We start from the raw sequence: 21,347 nt of genomic DNA, 5'->3' as shown, positions 1-21,347 counted from the left end.
TGCTTTGTGAGGCCAAGAATATTCTTTAGGGTTAATTCCCTCAGCCCACTTTTAATAGAAGCACCATGGGTGCTACTCCAGAAACATTACAAGACTGAACTTTTTTTTAGGCCAATTAACATAATGTAGCGCTATTTGGGAGAATTAAATTTATAGCTCAAGTTCCATGAGAATGGTCCACATATTATGTATACAAAAAAAATTCATTTATTTTTTACTGTTACCGGGTGCGTAGCCAAATCTCTCAACAAAAAATAAGCATCTTTAAAGTAGTTTTTAAGCACTATATACATTAACAAAAAGCAAAATAATTTTTACAGACTTTACATGATCATGATAAAATAACTTGTTTCTGACAAAGAACTTTTTTCTTGATTACATTAGCCAATATAAAAAGATAGAGAGATTTTTCGGTTCGATTTCAGAGGGAGGAAAATGAAGCCTGAAATGGATAATATTGCAAAAATCTCACCGAACCCAAGTTAGAAGACACACACGCGGACTCTCAAGTATTTCATCAAACATGTAAAATGATTGGCACCTTCATATACTAACGGCAGACTGTAGTAGATTGTGGTTTAATGAGTTATGAAAACTTTGAATAGAACAATGCGAAAAGCACGATTTTACATAATGCATGGCGAAAATCGACATTCCCTTTTTGAAAAAGGGAAAATTAAGCACTTTTTAAAAAACCCAATTAAAAACACCTTCAAGCACTTTTTAAAAAGGCTACACGCTATGAATAATGCACTGGAAAAAGGCTAGAGCAGGAATGTGACCTCAATTCAGGGATTTAAGCGTACAAAGCCTTGTATGCAGTAGAATTAAAATAAAGCAATGGTGGAAAGATTATAAATCGAGTAAATGTTTTTTCGTAAAAATGTAGTTGAACTAAATGTTACATCATATCTCAGTGAATTTTTTTTTCATTATTGATTAAGCATAAAATTTTAAAATACTGATTATTAAGAAAAACCCTATTAAAATATGTATTTTGAAAATTTACACTTGGCGTGGCATTTTTAATTGCAAGAGTTTCGCTTTTGAAAAAAGCTACAGCTTACACCGGAAAATCCAGTGCATCAGCCTCACACATTAAAACTTTATCGTGAGCTTTTGGCCATAGTTATAGACGGAGTCTGTCATTTTTTGGGTACATAAATTTTTTTGCGATGTAATTTCCTCCTTGAAAATCAGAACTGATTATGCAGTGCCAAGCATTGTAAGGTTAAACAAATATAATTGCACTTACATACAAAAAAAAAAGTAAAACACAACTTATAAATACAATAAAAGAAATTTATTCAACATTATAAAATGCTAAATCAAATGTAGGAACAAACTAATTTCGACATTTTATCATTAAAATCTATTAAAAAAAACATCTTTTAAGCATATTTGAGCAAGTTTGTCAGTTACTTTAAAAATATGACATGAAAAACATTGTAAATCAAAGCGCTCAATAGAAATCACACACAAAAAATACACTTGTTTCAACAGCTAAATATATTATGCTTCTGCTGAAGAGCTTAGAAATATGATTTTAAAAATATACTAATAAAAATTATGAAGTTAAATATAAATAAATGATAATTTTCAATGCATGAGTTCATTAAAAGCAGGGATCTGTCTGGGCAAATTTACTACCGCTTAGCAAATTCAACTTAAGGAAAAACGGTAGTTTCACAATACTTTAAAAAAAAGCAAGTTCTAAGATTCTCTTCTCCGCCTCGTAAAACTTTGTTGTTCTCACTCGGCTTGCTTGGGTGAAAGCAAGCTGGGATCCAGAAACATCCTGGGAAAAGAGAAGCGCCAGCTACTCTGTTCCTTAATGGAAGTGGAAGAAAAAGCGCCAGTACAACGCAAACCTGTTTTCCTTGCAATCTAAGGAGAAAAAAAAAAGGAATTTTTCTACTAATAGATAGCACTACTAATGGATATCTACTAATAGATAGGCCAGATTGTGCGGTGGGGTAAGTCTAATAGGTTGTTCACGCCATATTATAGTGATCTTTTTTTTCCGTAAAGTTTTTTTAAAAATGAAATGACAAGGATGTCCCTCTGTAAAGTTTACAAGTCGAAATTCGAACTATTATTTTAAATTTATTCTAATAGACCATTAGTTTTTTTTTTCTGCTCAACTTTTTTTCTGTGTGACCCAGTCTAAAATTTTTGAAGATAACTTTTAGTGCTAGTATTGCTAAATGTATGTTTTTATTAAATTAAAGTTAAAATTTAACTAAGGACAATGATTTTTGCAGGGTATGTAGCCAGATTTTTCAATAAAAAATAAGCACCTTTTAAGCACTCAAAAAATATTTTTAATCACTCTAAAAATAGAAAATCATAATTGGGATCTGTGCAATAATAATTTTTTTTTTAAATCGTTTAAAGTTCTTAATTTATAAACATAAAATCAATAAAATTCAGAACTTTACATAATCATGATAAAATAACTAGTTTCTGATGAACACTGCAGAGAAAATTGCGAAAAGCATGACTTTTTTTGTAATTTACAATGACAATCGATACAGCAAAGAAAAAAAATCTTTTTAAAAATTAGAAAATTAAGCACTTTTTACCAACCCCGAACAAAAAAAAAAGCACCTTTAAGGACTTTTAAAAAACGTAAATCAAAAATAAGCACCTTTAACAGGGTGGCCACTCATATCAGATTTCAAATTTCCCTGATTTTTCCAGATAAAAATCTAAAAATTTCCAGGTTTTAGTTTCCTTATTCTAATAGAGTGTAGGCAAGAAAAGTGTCCATATTATAAAATATTTTATTCAAAACGTTATTTTTTTAAACATATCTTGAAAAAAATAATTTATCTTGACAATTTAGCAAGATTTTTTTATTTATTTTTTAATATTTTGGTACAAATTTTTGAATAAAAAATCATACATTGACCAACAAAATAGTAAAATTAAATATTTGTATATAGTTAGTTCTTAAAATAAAACCTTTTTTTGAAATGAAATAGAAAAAATTAGCATTAATGCAACAATTGTTACAATTTGTCGATAAACATTGCTGTTAGCGATTGTAAAAAAAAATGTGTAATTGGTTGGTTTGCTGAGAAAAAATAATTCACAGATTTCTTTTAATGGGAATACAAAAGCTTTCAGAAAAAGAGTGATAAAATCTATTATGAGAAGATAAAATCCTATGAGAAGATAAAATCTATTATTATTATTAAATTATAACCAACTAATTTTTGGAGAATTTTATAAAGTTAAAAATACAAAAACATTTTGTCAAAATGGAAAAAAATTACCACGAAATAATTGGAACCAACTTAAGCCATAAATGGATTCAGCCCAAGGACAGAATTTAAAAACAGAAGCTAATATCCTAATCCCCTCTTCCACCTCCACCACAATCTTTTCTAAATTGTACAGTTCATAGCGGTCAAAGGTTTCCACATTCGTTTAGCAACAGTGGGAGAATTTTATGTCACATTCTAGTTTAACAGAGCTGTAATGGAGCAAATTTTGATGCAAGCAAAGTATTGCTAACTTGATGATATTTAAACTGCGTGAGATACATTTCCGTCTAAAAAAAGTGGGTATAATGGATGAAATAATTTAAATTAAGGAAATTAGTAAATAATTTAAATTAGTGAAAATAAAAAAAATTCCAGCTTTTCTTTAAAATTCTCTTATTTTTCCAGGTTTTTTCCAGTATAAAAAAATTCCCTGATAATTCCAGGTGAGTGGCCACCCTGTTTAAGCACTTTTTAAAAATGCTATGTGCCCTATTTTTAAATTTAGATACAATTTTAAGTTGAAAATTTTATGAAAGCAAATTTTTTTTTTGAATATATGGGAAAAATATATAGCGAAATTAACCATTTTTTTATTTTTATTTGTAGTGACAATTTTGGAAAATATTTTCTTATTTTAATATATATTTGTGTTGATTTTTAAATATAACTTTTAATTTTTACTAATAATGTCTACATTTTCACAAAATTCTCTTAAAAAAACCTAGACAGACCCCTGAAAAGAAGAGTCATAGAAACTATCAATAATTAAAAAAAAACAAACAAAACATCATAAGTTACAGATAGAGAACTGAATATCTCTATAAACATCAGTTGTAGGATGGAGAGGTATGATACAGTTCAACAAATGCCTTGATTCTTTTCATCTCTTCTGTCTTGGCTTGAGCCGCAGACGGCATAATTTCGTATCGCACTTGGACGTCTTTTCTGTTTCTCTCCAAAAACTTGTCTAGGTGCTTGTGACCTGAGTTACCACCTAGCTTGTGCAAGGTAAGTTTCTGGCGGAGGTTGTCACAGCTTCCGATATAAGCAGATTTCTTTGCTTTGTACACTTTTAGTTCATACACACCTGATTGAGAAGGCACTTTACCATCAAGGTCTTCAATAAGCAGCCATGGAGTGTAATGACCTACAAATGAAAATAGGCTTGTTATGATTTTACCAAGCCCGATCAAAAAAAAAAAAAACACACTGAAGTCTGTTTTTTACATCTGCATTTTATTATTAACAAATCAGATGTAGCTATTAAGCTAATAATAGAATAAAATACATGCCACATGCATTGAAATATTTAAATTTTCAATGCATCTATATTCTGCGGTTTAAATTTTTTACTTAACCTTTCTAAAAACTAGTGTTATTAGAAATTACAAGGAATTAAGGTATTTTCAGAAAAACTTGAGATTCTAATTCGCAATAAGAAAATTACTTATAAAAATATATTTTAAATACTATTTCTTTAAACTATGCGATTACATACAGTTTTAAATGATATTTTTAAAATATAGCACCTTTTAACTGGTGAAATAATTGTTCAATTGTATTCCTTGTTGTTGAAATACTAGAGCTTATTCTAGAAACTTTCTTTCACTGTACATGACATCGTACACAATGACACAGTTGGAAAAGTAATATTTGTACATAAACATTTGAAAAGTGATGTTAACATTGCATATATAAAATTTTTTCATGCTAAACATTTGAAGTGATGTTTATTTGAATTAAAATAAATAATTTATTTCTTTATGTAAACATTTAGTAGTTTTTCATAAATCTAAACCGGAATAGGTAAATCTTACACTACCATTACTGTCAGTAAAAATTTTATTGTTAATTTATCTACGTAAATTCAAATAATAAAATGCATTTATAATTATGGCTATTAACCAAGTATAAAAAGTATTTATTAATGCTCTAAGACTATAAAGAAAATTATAAAAAAAAATGATGGAAAACTCAATTAAATTTGAAAAAAATCTAATTGAACTCAGTGGGTTTGGTTTCTTTCCGGAATAAAAAAAAAAGCATTTTACAACACTGAATAAAAATGTACCAATGTTAGTTTAATTTCTAAAATTGGGATTAGTTACTTTACAGATTCTGAAGATTTCAGTACTTATAACTAGAGGTTACCACCCATTTTTGTATTTATGACTTCGCGGAAATCCAAAACAAATACTGCTGGAAAAACCATGTTAATTTGTCAAAAAGTCATTATTTTAACACATTATTCAAAATTCATGTTTTGAATTAATATTTTATTAAAGGCATAGATAGAGGTTTGAAAAAACTCTGATAAAATTTAAAAACAATTGCAAGACTATGTATATTTACTACTGAAGTATCACAAATCTGGAGATTAAATAAATTAATTGGATTAAATAAATCAATATAAGAGAGAGTATTCATTAACACAATTTAATATTTGTGTGCGACCAAAACTAAATACAATATTTTAAATATATAAACCAAGAACCGAATTTAGAAATTATTTTCCTCTTTTCAAGTGATGAAGAACACAAGAACTTAATTAGACGTTAAAAACTGGACTAAGTAACCTCTGTGGACCATTTTTTCTAGCTTTATAGTGATATTTCTAGGTTTTGGCAAAAATTGATTCCTTGATTTGCTCAAATCTAACCCTTTTTAATGACTTTATTGACTAATGGGAATCTTTAAAATATTAAGGGGATCAGAAACAATTTCTAAGGCTTACTAGTCAGACGAACTTCTAAGTTTTAAAGGATTTCAACTGATGCATGAGCATGAAATGCTTATTTCATTACTGATATTTTTTGTTTCCTACTTTACAGCAAACTATTTAAAATGTGTAAAGTTAAATAAATTTTTTTTACCTGAACTAGATGATTCACTTCTCGAAAGATCAGCATCTTCTGACTCTTCTAAAGACAAAACACCAATCATAAACATTTTAGCATAAAATACTAAAACGGTGTTATACACTCTAATAAGAATATTTAAAGGTTTTTAAAAAAGTATATTAGATTCCAATTGAATGTTAAATTGGAAATTAGCAATATTAAATTATTGGGTAGTTTAATTTGAATATTTTTAAATTGAAGCCAACCAGATAGAAAATAATTAAGGCGATTTTACGAAAGAATATAAATTTAATGCAAACAATTCTATTGCATGCAAAAATAAATAAATAAATAATAATAAATTTAAAACCTAAACATTTTTTGACCTATTAATTATATTTTCATTAAACAAGATGCAGTTTTAACAGGGTTTACCTTAAAAATGCTAATTGATCAATGCAGACAAGCAAAATAAATATTCAATTGTGTCTTATAGCACAAAATAAGACCCAAGAATTTTACTTTCTCTGAATTAACAAAATAATATTTGAAATAGACATAAGATTTAAATTTTTTTTTTTTAAAATCCTACTCATAAGATTTTAAAAGTTAATGGAACTCCTTTGCAAAATGGTAGCCATATTTTTCCCTCCCTTTTACTACTAGAGTCCACCAGGGATTACAGACTATGAGACTTTTTTTAAAAATGGTTGATAAAAATCTCAGTTTATTTAATTTAGTACAGTAAATCAAATTTTATAACTGTCTCAGAAAAATTTTCAAAATTTTTTGGCCTGCTAAAATCAGAAACCAAATAATATTAGAAAAAGCAAACTTAACTGCAACAGAAGATAAAAATAAAGAATATATGAAGATAAATGTTAAAAAGTGAGAAAATGAAAATGGACTAGACATGTACTAAGTGGTAACACTTTTCCACTTAACAAAGCTGCCAACATGGAAAGATAAATTTTATGATAATTGTTACATAATGTACTAAATATTTTACACACAGGGAATTTTAGGGATTTTTTTGTGGTTATCGAAATAGAAAAACTGTAATATTTTGCAGTTATGATTAACATTAAATTCATCAAAGATAGTTAAAAGATTTTTTAAAATTAATTTAAAAAGAGACTACTGAACAAAAATAAACTGAACATTTTAGAGCAAAAAAAGTCTTGAAATGATTTCTATAAATGAGGTTCGCTTCATTATGTACTAGTAATATTAAATATTCAAGCGAGCAAGCAATAATCTGTACAAAAATTCTATTTCAATAGGTATTTTCTTAGGAAACATACTCGATTTCAGGGAACTTTCTAAAATTTATAAAAACCAGGAGAATTTTAATTAAAGCAGTAGACCAGGAGAAACTGGCAAAATCTAGTCCACTTAAGTACATGTACTTAAGTGAAAAATTAACAATTGTTTCTTTTTCTTTGATGGTAGAAGAAAAAAGGGAAGACAGAAGTAACTTGGCAGAAACAAATGCCGGCAGATTTCAAGAGATCATAACTTAAAAGAATTAGAGGAAGCCAGATGCCAAACTAAAGACTGGAGAAGTTCTTTGTATGCTTATAAGCCAAGCGGCATGAAGAGGTCAAGTAAGTAAAAATTTTTTTAGAAAAATCACTTACCAGTAATTGCAGATGTATTTGAGTTTCTTGAAGACTTGAATCTTTTGGGAGATGGAGCAACTACAAAGTAATGATAAACAATGCATAAGATTTTTACCTCTCTTTTATTGCTATATAATTTAAATATATTTAAAAGTTCATTCCCAATTTTTGTTAGAATTGTTAATCAAATCACTCAAATAAACAAATAAGTATTATCTATAGGTGCTATAATGCGCATTTCCTTGATACAAAGGACAAAAATAAATAAATATTTAATAACATCACTCTATTAACAAATTTGTTAGTTTTATTAACTATTTTTGATATAAAATAAAAATGGCAGTTTTTAAATATTTTGCACCAATAAAAAAGCTTATTAAAATTTTAATATAGTATGTATTTGTAATATCATTGACATAAAGATTGCAAAAGCTTCTTTATTTGTTACTTTCTATATGTCATTTCATTATACCTTCAATTTTTCTTGATAATTTAAAGCCATTTTTTAGGAGATTTTACTAGCGACATTTTTGGGTCAGGAGTAAAGTTTTGATACATCATGCATAATAATGTAAGTCAAAATTGGGAATAATAAAAACACATTTACCGAAGTAAAAAATAAATATGTAAATCTTAATTAAAAGAGGATTTTTTTAAAACCATTATTTATAATTACTTAAACTACAAACACTCAATATACTGCAGTATTAGCAATAGCGACATCTGTTGAGGAATAAGAGAAGTACTTTTGCCAGTCTCGAATATATTTTAGCCAAATTTTCTATTAAAAATTTCACAAACACGGAAAAATTTGACAATATATGGTAAACAGGAGACTGGGCAGATATGTTCTAAATGAAACGTTTATAACTTTCATTCCCCTTCCTTATCTGCGTAATAGCATTAATCTGATGCATAACATTTCATATAATTTTTGTAAAAAAATTATTAAATATTTATTGATAAAAAAAGTTCAAAAACAAGATACAGAGTATTTTCTGACTAAAAGTAAAGATTTTTGCATACTCAAAGGAATCATTAAATTAATAATTGAAAATAATAATTTAGAAGGTTTGAAACACAAACCAGGCAAAAATGAAGAATTTTAAAGATTTACATGTTAGCAGGACAGCACCTAATCAGGGGACACACTGTCTGTTAACACACAGGAACCTTTCTGGAGTAAGTGGTTATATCAAAATGACAGTGTCCCGAGACCCCATAATGGATTAACAAAAGAAGAACAAGCAATAAAAGAATCAACGAAATACAGTAGGGAACCGATTATCCGGAACTATCAGGACCATTGGTATTCCGGATAACCGATTTTTAGAATCGCTACAAAAAGCTGTTTTTTTACTGTTAAACACAACTAAAAAAAATAATATTAGGAAATAATCTTAAAAAGAAGAAAAAACGAAGTAATACACTAATGATTATTTCCAAAATGATAGTAAGGTAAACATCTTTCCAAAAAGAAAGAAAAATCCTAAAATCTTACGAGTAAAAAAAAAAAATTTTTTTTTTTTTAAAAGCTTGACTTATTATTTAAATGTTATTTTCTCACGATTCCCGTTTCTGAATTTGTGTAAATCAGTTTCATTCTTTGATTGAATAAATGAAGATACACGCATTGCTTTTTTTTTCAGATGAGTTCTCTGTTATAATAGCATTTAAAATTTTTTTACCTGAAATTTTAATCATTTAGCAAATATTTCACATTGCTTCGCTTGCTGCATGAAAGCCTCTTAAGAATAAGCCTACATTTATACCAACTTTTAAAACAGTAATCATTTAAAAAATGTATTTAAACATCATATTATGAAAAGTAAAGGAAACTTAAAATTTTACCTGGAACATCTGTTACACCGCTACCAATAGTTTTTCTCTTTGATTTAGGTCGACCAACAGGCGTGTGGGAAATGTCTAAATTGAAATAAACAGAATTTTTTTTTGTACATTTATATGACATAAAAACTTTTAACAAACAGCAAATGATAAGCCACAGACATTAGAAAGAGAAAAACAGACTAATATTGCTTCAAAGGCTACAACAGGAGCCCCAAGACCAGACAGTCAAGGGTTTTTTTTTAAAAAGAGAAAATAAAAAAAGGAAAAGATTTAAAAATATTTTTGAATCTTTAAATCAAATTAAAAAACGAAGGGTTCATGCTCAAAAATAATTTTTTCCCCTGACCTATCCAGGTTTTCTAAAAAGATTTTAGTAAAATTTCACGTTTTAAAAAATGCAACAATATTTATATTTAACAAAAATGTAAATTACAAAACTATGAATAAATTCGCAACTCTAAAGAAGCATTAATACGAAGTCAGTATGTTTAACTAAAGCTTGCCACATATTTATATAATTTTTATTGTTGAAATAACTTTTTATAGCTAAAGAATATTTCTAACAGGAAATTTTTTAAAAATAAAATTTCATCTAGACAAAACAAGTTTGTAAAAAATGGCTATAAAATGAAAAGGACCCATGAATATTATTCACCACACTCATTAGGTTTGAGGAAAAAGTGGATACTAAGTCATTACAGCCTATTGGTTATTGACTACTAATTGAAAATTTAAGTTTTCATATTTTCCAAGTACAATTCTTTAAATTAAATAATAATACAGTCAAACAATAAAATTAAATAATAATATAGTGAACCCCTGGATATAATGTTATTTTTTGTGGATATAGTGAGCCAAAAAAGTGAGGAAGTTGGATATAATGAACTTTTTTCTGCCTTCCGACTGATTTGTTTCTTCATTTTTTTTTGTAATAATTTTGAAATTTCTACTTCAAACTAAATAGATATACCTATTTTTAAATCAATCTATAGAGGGAAATAAATGTATCGATAAGCATTTTTCTCGTTTGCTTCTTTTATCTCACTTTCCCATCCCTAAACATGCCAAGCAGATGTTTCCAGTGGATCAATATGCATTTTCTGTCAGAGGGAATGAGTAATTATTCCTTATTTGTCAAAAGGTTGGACACTAATCTGTGTTAATAAGGCCCTCATTTCAACTCCTTTCTGCTCTCAGTTCAGTTAAAAAAAAAGCCTGCAAACAAGTGTCTCATATTCAACTATGGTGAGCAGTAAACGTAAAACTTTCTGAATTGATGATAAAATGGGCATAATCAGAAAGATTGAAAATGGAGGTAATTGAGCTGATATTTACAGGAAATATAAACTATCCAAATCTACAGTTTGTAACATATGGAAAAATAGACAATTTTTCTGCTCATGGAAAAAAAAAATCACAGGGTAAAAAATGAAACTTAAAAATGAGAATATCTTGCAAAATGCAGCAGAGTTGCACATGAGAGTGCAATAATCTCACTGACCCCAGCTCACACGCCTCAGCAAAACTGTAAAATGATTGACACTTTCATACGCTATGGATTGAAGGTGCGCTGAAATAGATTGTGGTTGAATGAATGGTGAAAACATTGAATAGAAGACTCGCATGCAAACTCTCAAGTACTTCATCAAACATGTAAAATGTCGGCACTTTCATAAGCTATGGACCGTTAGTAAGCTGAAATGGATTGTGGGTGAATGAATTGTGAAAACATTGAATAAAACAATGTGAAAAGTACGCTTTTGCAAAATATGTGACTATTGTTGCAGAAAAATTTCTCTTTCATCTTATAAGTTGATGCTAGACTTGATGTGAAAAGTAAAGGAGAAGAGGTGGGAGGGGGAAAAGAAAGAATATAAAATAAGAGGATGTTGTTAGATATTATATTTAACATTTAAAATTTTCAAAATATAAAGATCGAAGAGAGATTAATACTGTTTTCAACGCGGACTGTTATATTATGTAAGGTTATCATTACATATTGTTAACAAGTGAAATTAATTCGCATTTTTTAATGCCTATTGCGACACACATCCTGTATTCTTAAGTTTAATTTTTTCCATGTACATTTGAATATTTTTCATATCAAGCTCAGCATTAATTTTAATACGATTACAAGATTAAAAATAGTTTTTTTTAAATCGACTAATATACACACAGTTTCCACAGCACGATCCAGATTCACTGAGTAATAAGTCTCTGTGGAGTAAAAAATTAGATGTCCATAATTCATTCCCCCCCTCCATTTTCAATGATAAGAGACGGAGGGATGTTTGTGTGTGAACAAGGTCACAGCTTCATAGTTATTTTAAACTAATTATATTAAAATGATATTGAAATCTATAATTAATAAACAAATATAATTCTATAATACAATAAAATAAATGTGGAGTACATTCAACTAAAAAGATATAAGCAAATATCAAATGATATTTTGATTAAATGTAAGAAATATTAAATGTTACAACTTCTTATGCAACATCTAGATTTTAACTTCCTCATTCTGAGAGATACTAGATACCAACCTACCTTATATGTTTAAAAGTAGACAAAAGAAGAAATATTGGAGGGGAAATCAAACAAAAAAAAAGACTGACCTGTAAAATTTTCCTCAACTTCAGTCATCACAGTTTTTCTTCGAGGGGCAGATCTTGTAAGATTAATCTCCGGAGAATAAATTTCTAAAATTCAAAAATGTAAATAAGTTATTAGATGCAATAATATTAGCTATAATATAATAGACGCAAATAAATTATGATCAAAACTGAAAGTAAATAATTTAATGATCAAATTTCAATGCTTCGAAATATCAAAATTACATTAATTCAAAAATATAAATCTATAAAGAAATTTTTGACTGTTCTTTTAAAAAAATTAATCATGGAAAATAATTTGAATATAATAAAAAAGTAATTTTTATAATGATGGGATAATTAAAATTGATTAAAAAGTATTGATTCATAAAGAATAGGAACTTAGCACACAAAACAAAAAGAATAGGAAAACATCGAGAAACGAAATCGATTTACAATGGAATCTGTGCAAATTGAAATGAATTAGATAGTGAAGCCTCAAATTTGCAATTACATATTTTTATTTTTTAAGAGGGGAAAAAAAAAGTGTTCCGAAGCTCCTGCGGGCCTCAGGTTTTCAACCAAATTCATGTTAAAAACATCGCTGAGTACAGAAAAGTCTCCCAATAGTCTCTTTCCCCAGAAAATAGCTTTTTTAGCCTTTCCAGGCAAAAAAAAGTTGCCATACTTGCCACATGCTGAAAATAGTTGCCTTTTAGACACCTGTGGCAACCCTGTGTTTTATTACATTTATGAGACATTGGTTGCCTTCATTAATCACTGACTGGGCACATGATACTCTTTTTTTTCTTCAGATCAAAACGTTTATCAAGTTTTGCTCCAGGTACATTCTTATTTTGCCCAGCTGTGTTTAGCACCTGCATATTTACAACAATTTTTTATTTCTGGAGTCATGCAAAAACCTGTAACTTTTCTTTTTTACAGCTTCTTTGATAATCCGTATGCTCGATGATATTCAAGCTCATTCTTGATCTTTCAGACGTGACAATTTTTATTTTATTAACAGAGAAAACTTTTTTAACTGATGTCCTACTAATGAAATATGTAAGACAGGATCTGACAAGAACAGATAGAAGATTCAAGGTGCGTAGCCAAATCTTTGAATCAAAAATAAGCACTTTTTAAAAACTTTTCAAACACTTTACAAACATTTTTCAAGCACTCAAAAAATTCATATTCAATCAATGATATTATCGAAAAACAAAAACTTTTTATAAACAGTTTTAGCGTTAAAAAAAACCCAAAAAGAAACGGGTGTAAATCGAAACAATCAGAACTTTCATAATCACCGAGTGAATTCAACTTGACCCTGAACTCAAAACTAAAGTACCCTTACCCACTACGTCATCAGTGTTAGAAGTAAAATAAAATACACAAGAACAAAATTAAAATGAATTAAAAAGAAAAACATTTCATAATGATCTGATACTCTCATAGTCATAACGTGGGTACGACATAAAGTCCGCGTGAATGATTACGTAGCAAACTCCCCGTTTTTCGTGAAATGCATGGGATCCATCAGATATCACTGAAGGGGAAAAAATTATTCGGCGTTTTTAAAAAAAAGCACTTTTTAAAAACGCCAGCTGAAAAAAGCACCTTTAAAAGCTTTTAAAAACGAAATCCCCAAAAAAGCACCTTTAAGTACTTTTTACAAACGCTACGCACCCTGAAGATTGTATTAGAGGAAAATCTAGATTATGTTTTACATTGAAAACTTTGCTCCAAAAATAATCAATAGGTTTCCAGGAATTTTCGGAGTAGTTCCCAATCTTCTCTATAAAAATATGATATAGATGCTCTTTGTACACTCATCAGAACTTTTCAACAGAATCTTCAACTATTACTTGAAAAACATATTTGCAAGCTGTTTAATGATAAGCAGCGTAAATGTAATTTTTTTTTTTTTACACATTATGGCATGTAAAATCTCTTAAGTTTTTAAAAATTTTCCTTTTTTTTTAATTGGAAAAAAAAATTTGAACACTAGCAATTAAATTATAAAACAGTTTAACATTTACTAAATTACCTGCTTTAAAATTTTAATGAATTGACACTAAGAGGTGTTTACAATACTATTTCTGTAATATATGACAATATTGGATGCATTTTGAGGCTTTAAAAATACATAAGAAATTAAGGATTTATAGGAGAACTTAGAAAGAAAAAAAAGCACAAGTAGAGGTACAGAAAATGGACAGATTTTGGTTTTAATAACAAGAACATTTTGTAACAGGGTGCGTAGTCAGATTTTTCAACAAAAAATAAGCACCATTTCTGCACCCAAAAATTTTTTTAATCACTTTCCTAAAAAAAAAAAGTCATAATTAGGATCGGTGCAGTAATAAAAAGTAATTTTTTTCCATTGTTTAAAGTTTTTAATTTATGAACATAAAATCAATAAAATTCAAAAACAGTTTTAAAAACTTTACATAATCATGATAAAATAATTAGTTTGTGATAAATACCCCAGAGAAAATCATGCCTATTTTGTAATTTAATGTGACAATTGACACGGCAAAAAAAAAAATTCTCTTTTTGAAAGAAAGAAAAATAAGCACTTTTTACAAACCTCGAATAAAAAAAGCACCTCCAAGAGCTTTTAAAAACACTAAATTAAAAATAAGCACTTTTAAAAACACTAAATGTCTAAGCAAAAAATGTCACTTGTGTCAAGACAGACACTGAGGAAGAAGGGGACCCTTTTAATAGAATCGAAAATACAGTGTGTCCACTTCAGTGCCTATATTTGTAATTCATTCATATGCAGCATGAAGTAGACCACATCTTAATTTGGATAATGAGTATGACCTCAAACATATAATCTGAAAATATACAAAACAATGCCACAATAAAACTTAAAATATTAAATAACAAGCTCACCAAGATCTTCATGAACATTAAGTCCCATAGAAAAATGCACATTCTTGGGAGTTTTTGGAGCAACTAAAAAAAAAAATAATAATTACAATATTAGAAAGATGCTAAAAATATAAAGTTAGACATCTGTCTGATAGTTATAAACACTTGGAAAAATCAAAGGATTTCATTAGCAGTAGTTATTGATTTACATCTCACAAGAGCTGCAAAATGGGCTACTGTTGACAGTTTGGAAAACATCCCTGAGGATGATCCACGGACACGCTATCAAAATTTTCCATCCTCTGGAAGGGATAAGGATTTCATTTAAAGTAGGTATATTTAAAAGTTTGTAAAAAAATTGTAAGCAATTGTATTTAAAATTTGCAAGCATTAAGTGTGCACTGTATTATTGGATTTTATTTCCTTTACTGAAATTACAGTGCAACCCGAATTTCACGTCAAACTATCAGTAATGATATTATATATGACAATATGATAATTTTTAAATCAAAAAAATTTGTATATTTGCAGAAAATTAAATACTTTTAATAACTAGAATTCATTAAAAAAACAACAACATACTTTTACAAAAATTTTCTTTCCCTTTTATCAAAAATTGAATTAGCATATATATTGTGAAAAGTGATTACTCAGATTCGAAACTCATCCATCGTAATGTCGTATAAAAATAAATCACATGGAATTTTGTAGCAACTCAGAAGGCGATCAAGAAACAAAAGACTTACGATGGAATCAGTGCTAATTGAATGAATTGAAAGGTGATGACTTAAATTATCAATTTAAAATTTTCAACATTTTTTATTTTTTAAAAATAAATAAATCAGTGTGTTCAGAAGCTTCTGCAGGCCTCAGGTTTTCAACAGGGTTCCAACACTATTTTGAGAAAACAATATCCTGACTTTTGCAGGTTTTTCCTGACCTTTTACAATACCTGCCGTTTCCCACTCCAACAAAACTTTTAACATTGCAGTTTCAATTAGTCATAATATGCTACTTAGTTATAAGTATCATAGATTGAATAGGATAAACACTTATATATTGAAGTGGAATTGCGTAATAGCACTTTATATCCCAAATTATATTTTCAGAAAACTTATGAAACATATCTTTGATTATCATGATTAGTTTAAACTTTTAGTGTGTTTTTGTAGTTAGATACAAATTATTTAAATAAAAAGATCAAGAAAATCTGCTGGATTATGGAAATATTATTTTATTTAATGTTAAGTGGAACCAAATGCATGTGTAGTCAGGATATTAAGGGTTAATCAACTCTTGAGATATGTATCAGTATCTTTAAATAATATTTACTCTTAAAAAAAAACATACTAGAACATTTGTTACATTAAAATATTAATTTTTAAAAATCACAATTTAACTTAAAACTGACTTTTCTTTTAAAAGATAGGAAAAAGTCAAGAAAAGTTAATTATATACAAATAAAAATTCAGATAGAAAAATTATGCAACTTGTGAGAAAAATAAAATCAAAAATATCTTTTTTACTTCAGTATATTTAAATTCATTTCTGTAATACTGTAAGCTTCAGGAGAAACTCAGGGGCTCCTATGTTATATAATATTTCTCAACATATTTTGTTGTTTGACAATTTCTGAATCAAGAACATCCAGTTCTGTTGCAGCAGTTTTCGTCAATTTAGATTTTCTTAATTTCAAATCATCTATCTTTTCTTTTATTCGTTTTCTATAAATTTCAGCTTTTTTATTCTTTTGTTTTTTGGCTTCTAATGCATGTCTCCATCTTGTTCTAGATCCTTTTACAGCATCTAGCATTTTTTCTTTAATGCCTATGTTTTTTATTCCACTTATAAATGAAACATAATCATACACACGCCTTTGTGAAATAATAGAGTCTTCATTGAGGTTTTAAACCAATAAGTTTTAATTGATTGAAACCCCCTCTTCGACTGTTGCGTTACCATGAGAGAGGATAAGAAAAATTTTTATAACCTCCCACAAATTTTCAAATTTTTTTTCTCCGAGCAAATATTTCGAAAAAAATTATCTCATCTCTTTTGCTCTTCTTCTTTTTTTTTTTTTTTGGCAGATACTTTATTTTTATTTCAGTNTCTTTTTTTTTTTTGGCAGCATCACAAAACAGTAAAAATTCCTTTTTTGATATTTCTGCTGTTGTTTCAGCTACTACTGTCTGTAAACCAGTTATTCACACAGAGAGCAATAAACCTAGCAACCCCATCAAAAATTCTTTATCACTAGATAAACAGGAGGAAAATTGCTTACAGGACAGGTTCTACCAGGGAAAGAGGAATGTTATTATGAGGAAATTACATATTTTGAATTACAGAATTTTTCCTTGAAACTTTATTTGTGTCTGTCAGTCTTTGAATGAACTATAGTTTTTTTATTTTTTATTTTCCTAACTTTATGAATATGTAAGAAAAATCCTGACTTTATGAATGTGTAAGAAAAATCCTGACTTTATGAATGTGTAAGAAAAATCCTGACTTTTAAGCTTAATTTTAGAGTAGCCTGACTTTTGCAGGTTTTCCTGACCGTGTAGGAACCCTGTTCAAACGTGGCTAAAAAAACACCACTAGTACAAAAAAGCCTCCTTTTCCTGAAAATAGTTGCTTTTTCAGCCTTTTCAGGCAATAAAAAGTTCACACAGTAACCACTTGCCGAAAATAGTTGCATTTTAGTCGACTGTGGCAACTCTGATTGCATTCGAACAGCTAGTTTAAGATGGAAGGATTTGAAGCAATACAATTAAACTCTGAAATCCAACATCAAGTGTAATACAAATATCACAATAAATAACCCAGGGACAACAAAGAGTATTAAAAAAAATTAAAGTGAAATTTAACTACTAAAACAAATTTAATGTCTATTTTAAAGAAAAAGATATAGAAATTAAGCATACCATCCATATCATTTTCTTCACATTCCATAGCATCACTTGCACCTAAAATAGAAAACCAAATACATCAAATAAAATTTTACATATATAAATATTATATGTATATATATAATGGTATAACTTACAATCATTAATATTAACATATCTTATCTTATAACCGTCGTCGAATAGCAGACTCATTTTTTTGGGTTTACGACTATTAATATTGAACTCTGTAGCCTTGTAATTTTAAACCCAATCCAGAAGACAAGAGAACTCCTGGATCAAGTATATTTTATTTTATAACCTGCGTTGAACAGATGACTCAATTTTGATATACGACTACTAATGTTTAACTCCGTAACCTTGTAATTTTGAACCAATCCAGAAGACAAGGAAACTCCTAGACCAGTACCCCCAGAGATATGGAGGACTTTGCGACCAGACAGGTTTAACATGCACCAGCCACCATTAACTGCACGGAGAGTCTTTAGTAGGCAGAGATCATTATATTGTAAAAAAAAAAAAATACTACCATACTTTACTTTATAGGTGAGTGAGCAACAAAAAATTGCTAAAAATGGAGGAAAAAAATAAGTATTGTGCACGGAATAAAACAGCAAGTAGGAATTCTATTTTCTGTGATAAAAATTAACTATCCTTCTTAGAGCCTGCTTTATGAGAAAAATATAAAGCTTGTTTTTTGTTGCAATAAATAATTCTTTCCTCAACAAAGAAAACAAGTCATTTGATTTAACACAATTGTTAAATAAACTAGCAAATGTGTAAAAAATAATGGAAAATCAAAACATACTGAAATAGATTATAATTATTATTTGTATAGCGAAATAGTCTTTTTATGCAATAAAAAATTTCCTCAGGGATGCCTCCCTATGCCCTTTCATAACTAAACTACACCTCTAAAAATTATGCACCAGAAAGTGATAATTGCCTATAGCCATTTCAGCTTTGCAACAGAAAAAAAAAATGAACAAAATAGTTGCTTTTAGCATAGTATAGTAGCTTTTACTACAGTAGCACTATATATATAGTAGTACTATAGTTACTATATTTAGTTTAGTATACTATAGTAGCTTTAGTATAGTTAGCTTTTAGTTTAGTATAGTAATAGGATGAAAACAGTTGCCAAAATAAATAAATTTTTTCAACAATATGACTAGAATTTTAATTATTATATACCATGATCAATTTGCTGAAAATATGATAATTTTAAAACTTTAAGTGCTCTAGCACTAAATTATTTTTTGTATATTTGAAGAAAATTAAATCCTTTTAATTATTAGATTTCATTCAAAAAAATACATTTTCTAAAATTTTTTCTCTTTTAATGAATAGTTGATTTAGCACATATATATATATATGAGTGCATTAAATAGCAATGACTCAAAGTTGCAATTAAAAATTCTCAATTTTTTTTTTTATTTTTTAAGAAAAAAAGAATCATTGTGTTTAGAAGTTCTTGCCGACTGCAGGTTGTCAACCCAATTTATGCTAAAAACAATCGCTAGGAGTACAGAAAAGTCTCACTTTCCTGAAAATAGTTGTTCTTAAGTCTTTTCAGGCAAAAAAAGAAAAAAAAAACAATTTTTTTCTTCCTTTTCCATAATTGTTTCAGGTAAAAATAAGTAGCAAATAAGTAGCCTCAACAAGTTTAAGATAAAAAATTGGGAAAAATGGGTACCATTTTTGTCAAAATGGGGAGCCAAGATAGAGCTGATCAATATTAAACATACGTACTTTTTATAATCATACTAATCTAATTTAAATTATTAAAAATAAAATGTACTTAATAATTAAAATCCTGTGTTTTCCCTGTAAGTATTATACACAATATATTATGAGGAAACAAAAAATCACTGTGCTCTTCTCTGAGTTATATTAGTTTAATTATACTAGTTTTAATTGCTGGAAAAACTTAAGGATTACTTAATATTGCTGGAAAAATAAGGAACAGCTGAATGTACTAAAACAAATAATGCTATAGTAAATGAATTAGTTTAATATGGCTGAAATATCATCTTCAAATACTCAACAGATTGTACTTTGAGTGGTTACCACTTTTGAAAAGACGAAAATGAGAAACAAAATTTCCTAATTTCTTAAGAAAAACTCAAAATCCCTTGCATTTTTCCTAATCTTAAATTCCCTGTATTTTTCTGATTTTTCCCGTGGAGTGGCAACCCTGTTGAAATGATTTTGGTTAAAAATTCTAAATATTTTATTACTTTTTTAGAAACCCAGTCTAATATTATTTGAAAATAGAGTAAAAAAAAAATAGAATAGAATATGCAATATTTTTTTTAGGTTAACTGATAATACTAGAGTGTTAATAATTAATAATAGTATTATAAACCCTCTAGTATTACAATTTTAATATTATATGTGTTATAAAATAGACATAATTCATTGATCAAAACATTTACAAGCCTAAGGATTTTTTTTTAAATATTACCAATATTTGTATCTTTACCAGCAGTTCTTTTTCTAGTGGAACGGCTAGGAGTAGTGTGGAGTTCTGGAATAAAAATTTAAATTTTGAAAACTACATAAGACTATATTAAGATTAAAAAACTAATTTTTTTTTAAAAAACTACATTACATTAGGGGAAAAAGAACAAACTTACCACTTTCAACGAGTGAATCAGGCTTTAGTATACTTTTTCTATTTTTGGCAGTACTTCTCTTTAGAGGAGTCAGCATAACTAAGAAAAAAAAAATCACTATTAAACAAGTGTTTAGCCAAATCTATTAACAAAAAATAAGCACATTTTAAGCACCCCCGTGGCAGAAACACGGCGACACAGCGACATTGTCGCAGAAAGCGACTGAGTTCTTGCAGAAAGATTTTTTTTATTTGGGAAATAAAAATTTTTGGTTTGCCACAAACAAAAGTTCTCAAAAAAAANAAAAAAAAAAAAAAAAAAAAAAAAAAAAAAAAAAAAAAAAAAAAAAAAAAAAAAAAAACATTTTCTACAGAAACAAAAAATTTCTGCAGAAGCATAATGGTTCTGCAAAAATTTTTTCCTACAGAATTGTTTTAAATATTTTTTTCTTGCGTACCGTTGAAGGAGAAAGCGCTCGTAATTCTCCTTTAATCTCCAACACAAACAGTTACTGGATAAAAAGGGGAGAATTTTTTTCCCCTTTATTAAGCTATTTTTGGAAATTTGCCAACTTCGGCCTCTATTGCTGGCGCAGTAATTTGCTTTGTATTTTCTTATTAAAACAAATTTGAAAACTGATTTTTCAAGGCGGCATTCCGAAGAAGAAATAAGATGGAAGTTGTGAACATCTAGCGATGTCAGAGATTTTTTTTCTGGAAAGCGACAGGAAAAGAAGCTTCCCACGCTACTAATATTGAAAAAAAAAA

General features: G+C 28.2%; 1 protein-coding gene across 1 annotated transcript in view; it reads right to left on the bottom strand.

The window, feature by feature from the left end:
• Positions 1–1,288: 1,288 nt before the first annotated feature.
• The window catches only part of LOC107453016 (uncharacterized), a gene marked incomplete in the record, with an annotated part of 33,597 nt that continues 13,538 nt past the window's right edge, over positions 1,289–21,347 (bottom strand). The window contains 9 exon segments of the mRNA XM_043044864.2: positions 1,289–4,419; positions 6,146–6,193; positions 7,753–7,812; positions 9,586–9,660; positions 12,201–12,284; positions 15,081–15,143; positions 17,981–18,022; positions 20,430–20,492; positions 20,602–20,679. Of these exon segments, the coding sequence (XP_042900798.1) occupies positions 4,100–4,419; positions 6,146–6,193; positions 7,753–7,812; positions 9,586–9,660; positions 12,201–12,284; positions 15,081–15,143; positions 17,981–18,022; positions 20,430–20,492; positions 20,602–20,679 (833 nt within the window).

Source organism: Parasteatoda tepidariorum, chromosome 1 (assembly GCF_043381705.1).
Source record: "Parasteatoda tepidariorum isolate YZ-2023 chromosome 1, CAS_Ptep_4.0, whole genome shotgun sequence".
NCBI classification, from domain to species: Eukaryota; Metazoa; Arthropoda; class Arachnida; order Araneae; family Theridiidae; genus Parasteatoda; species Parasteatoda tepidariorum.
Note: the sequence above shows the minus strand (reverse complement) of the source record. Positions and strands in the feature narration are given on the sequence as shown.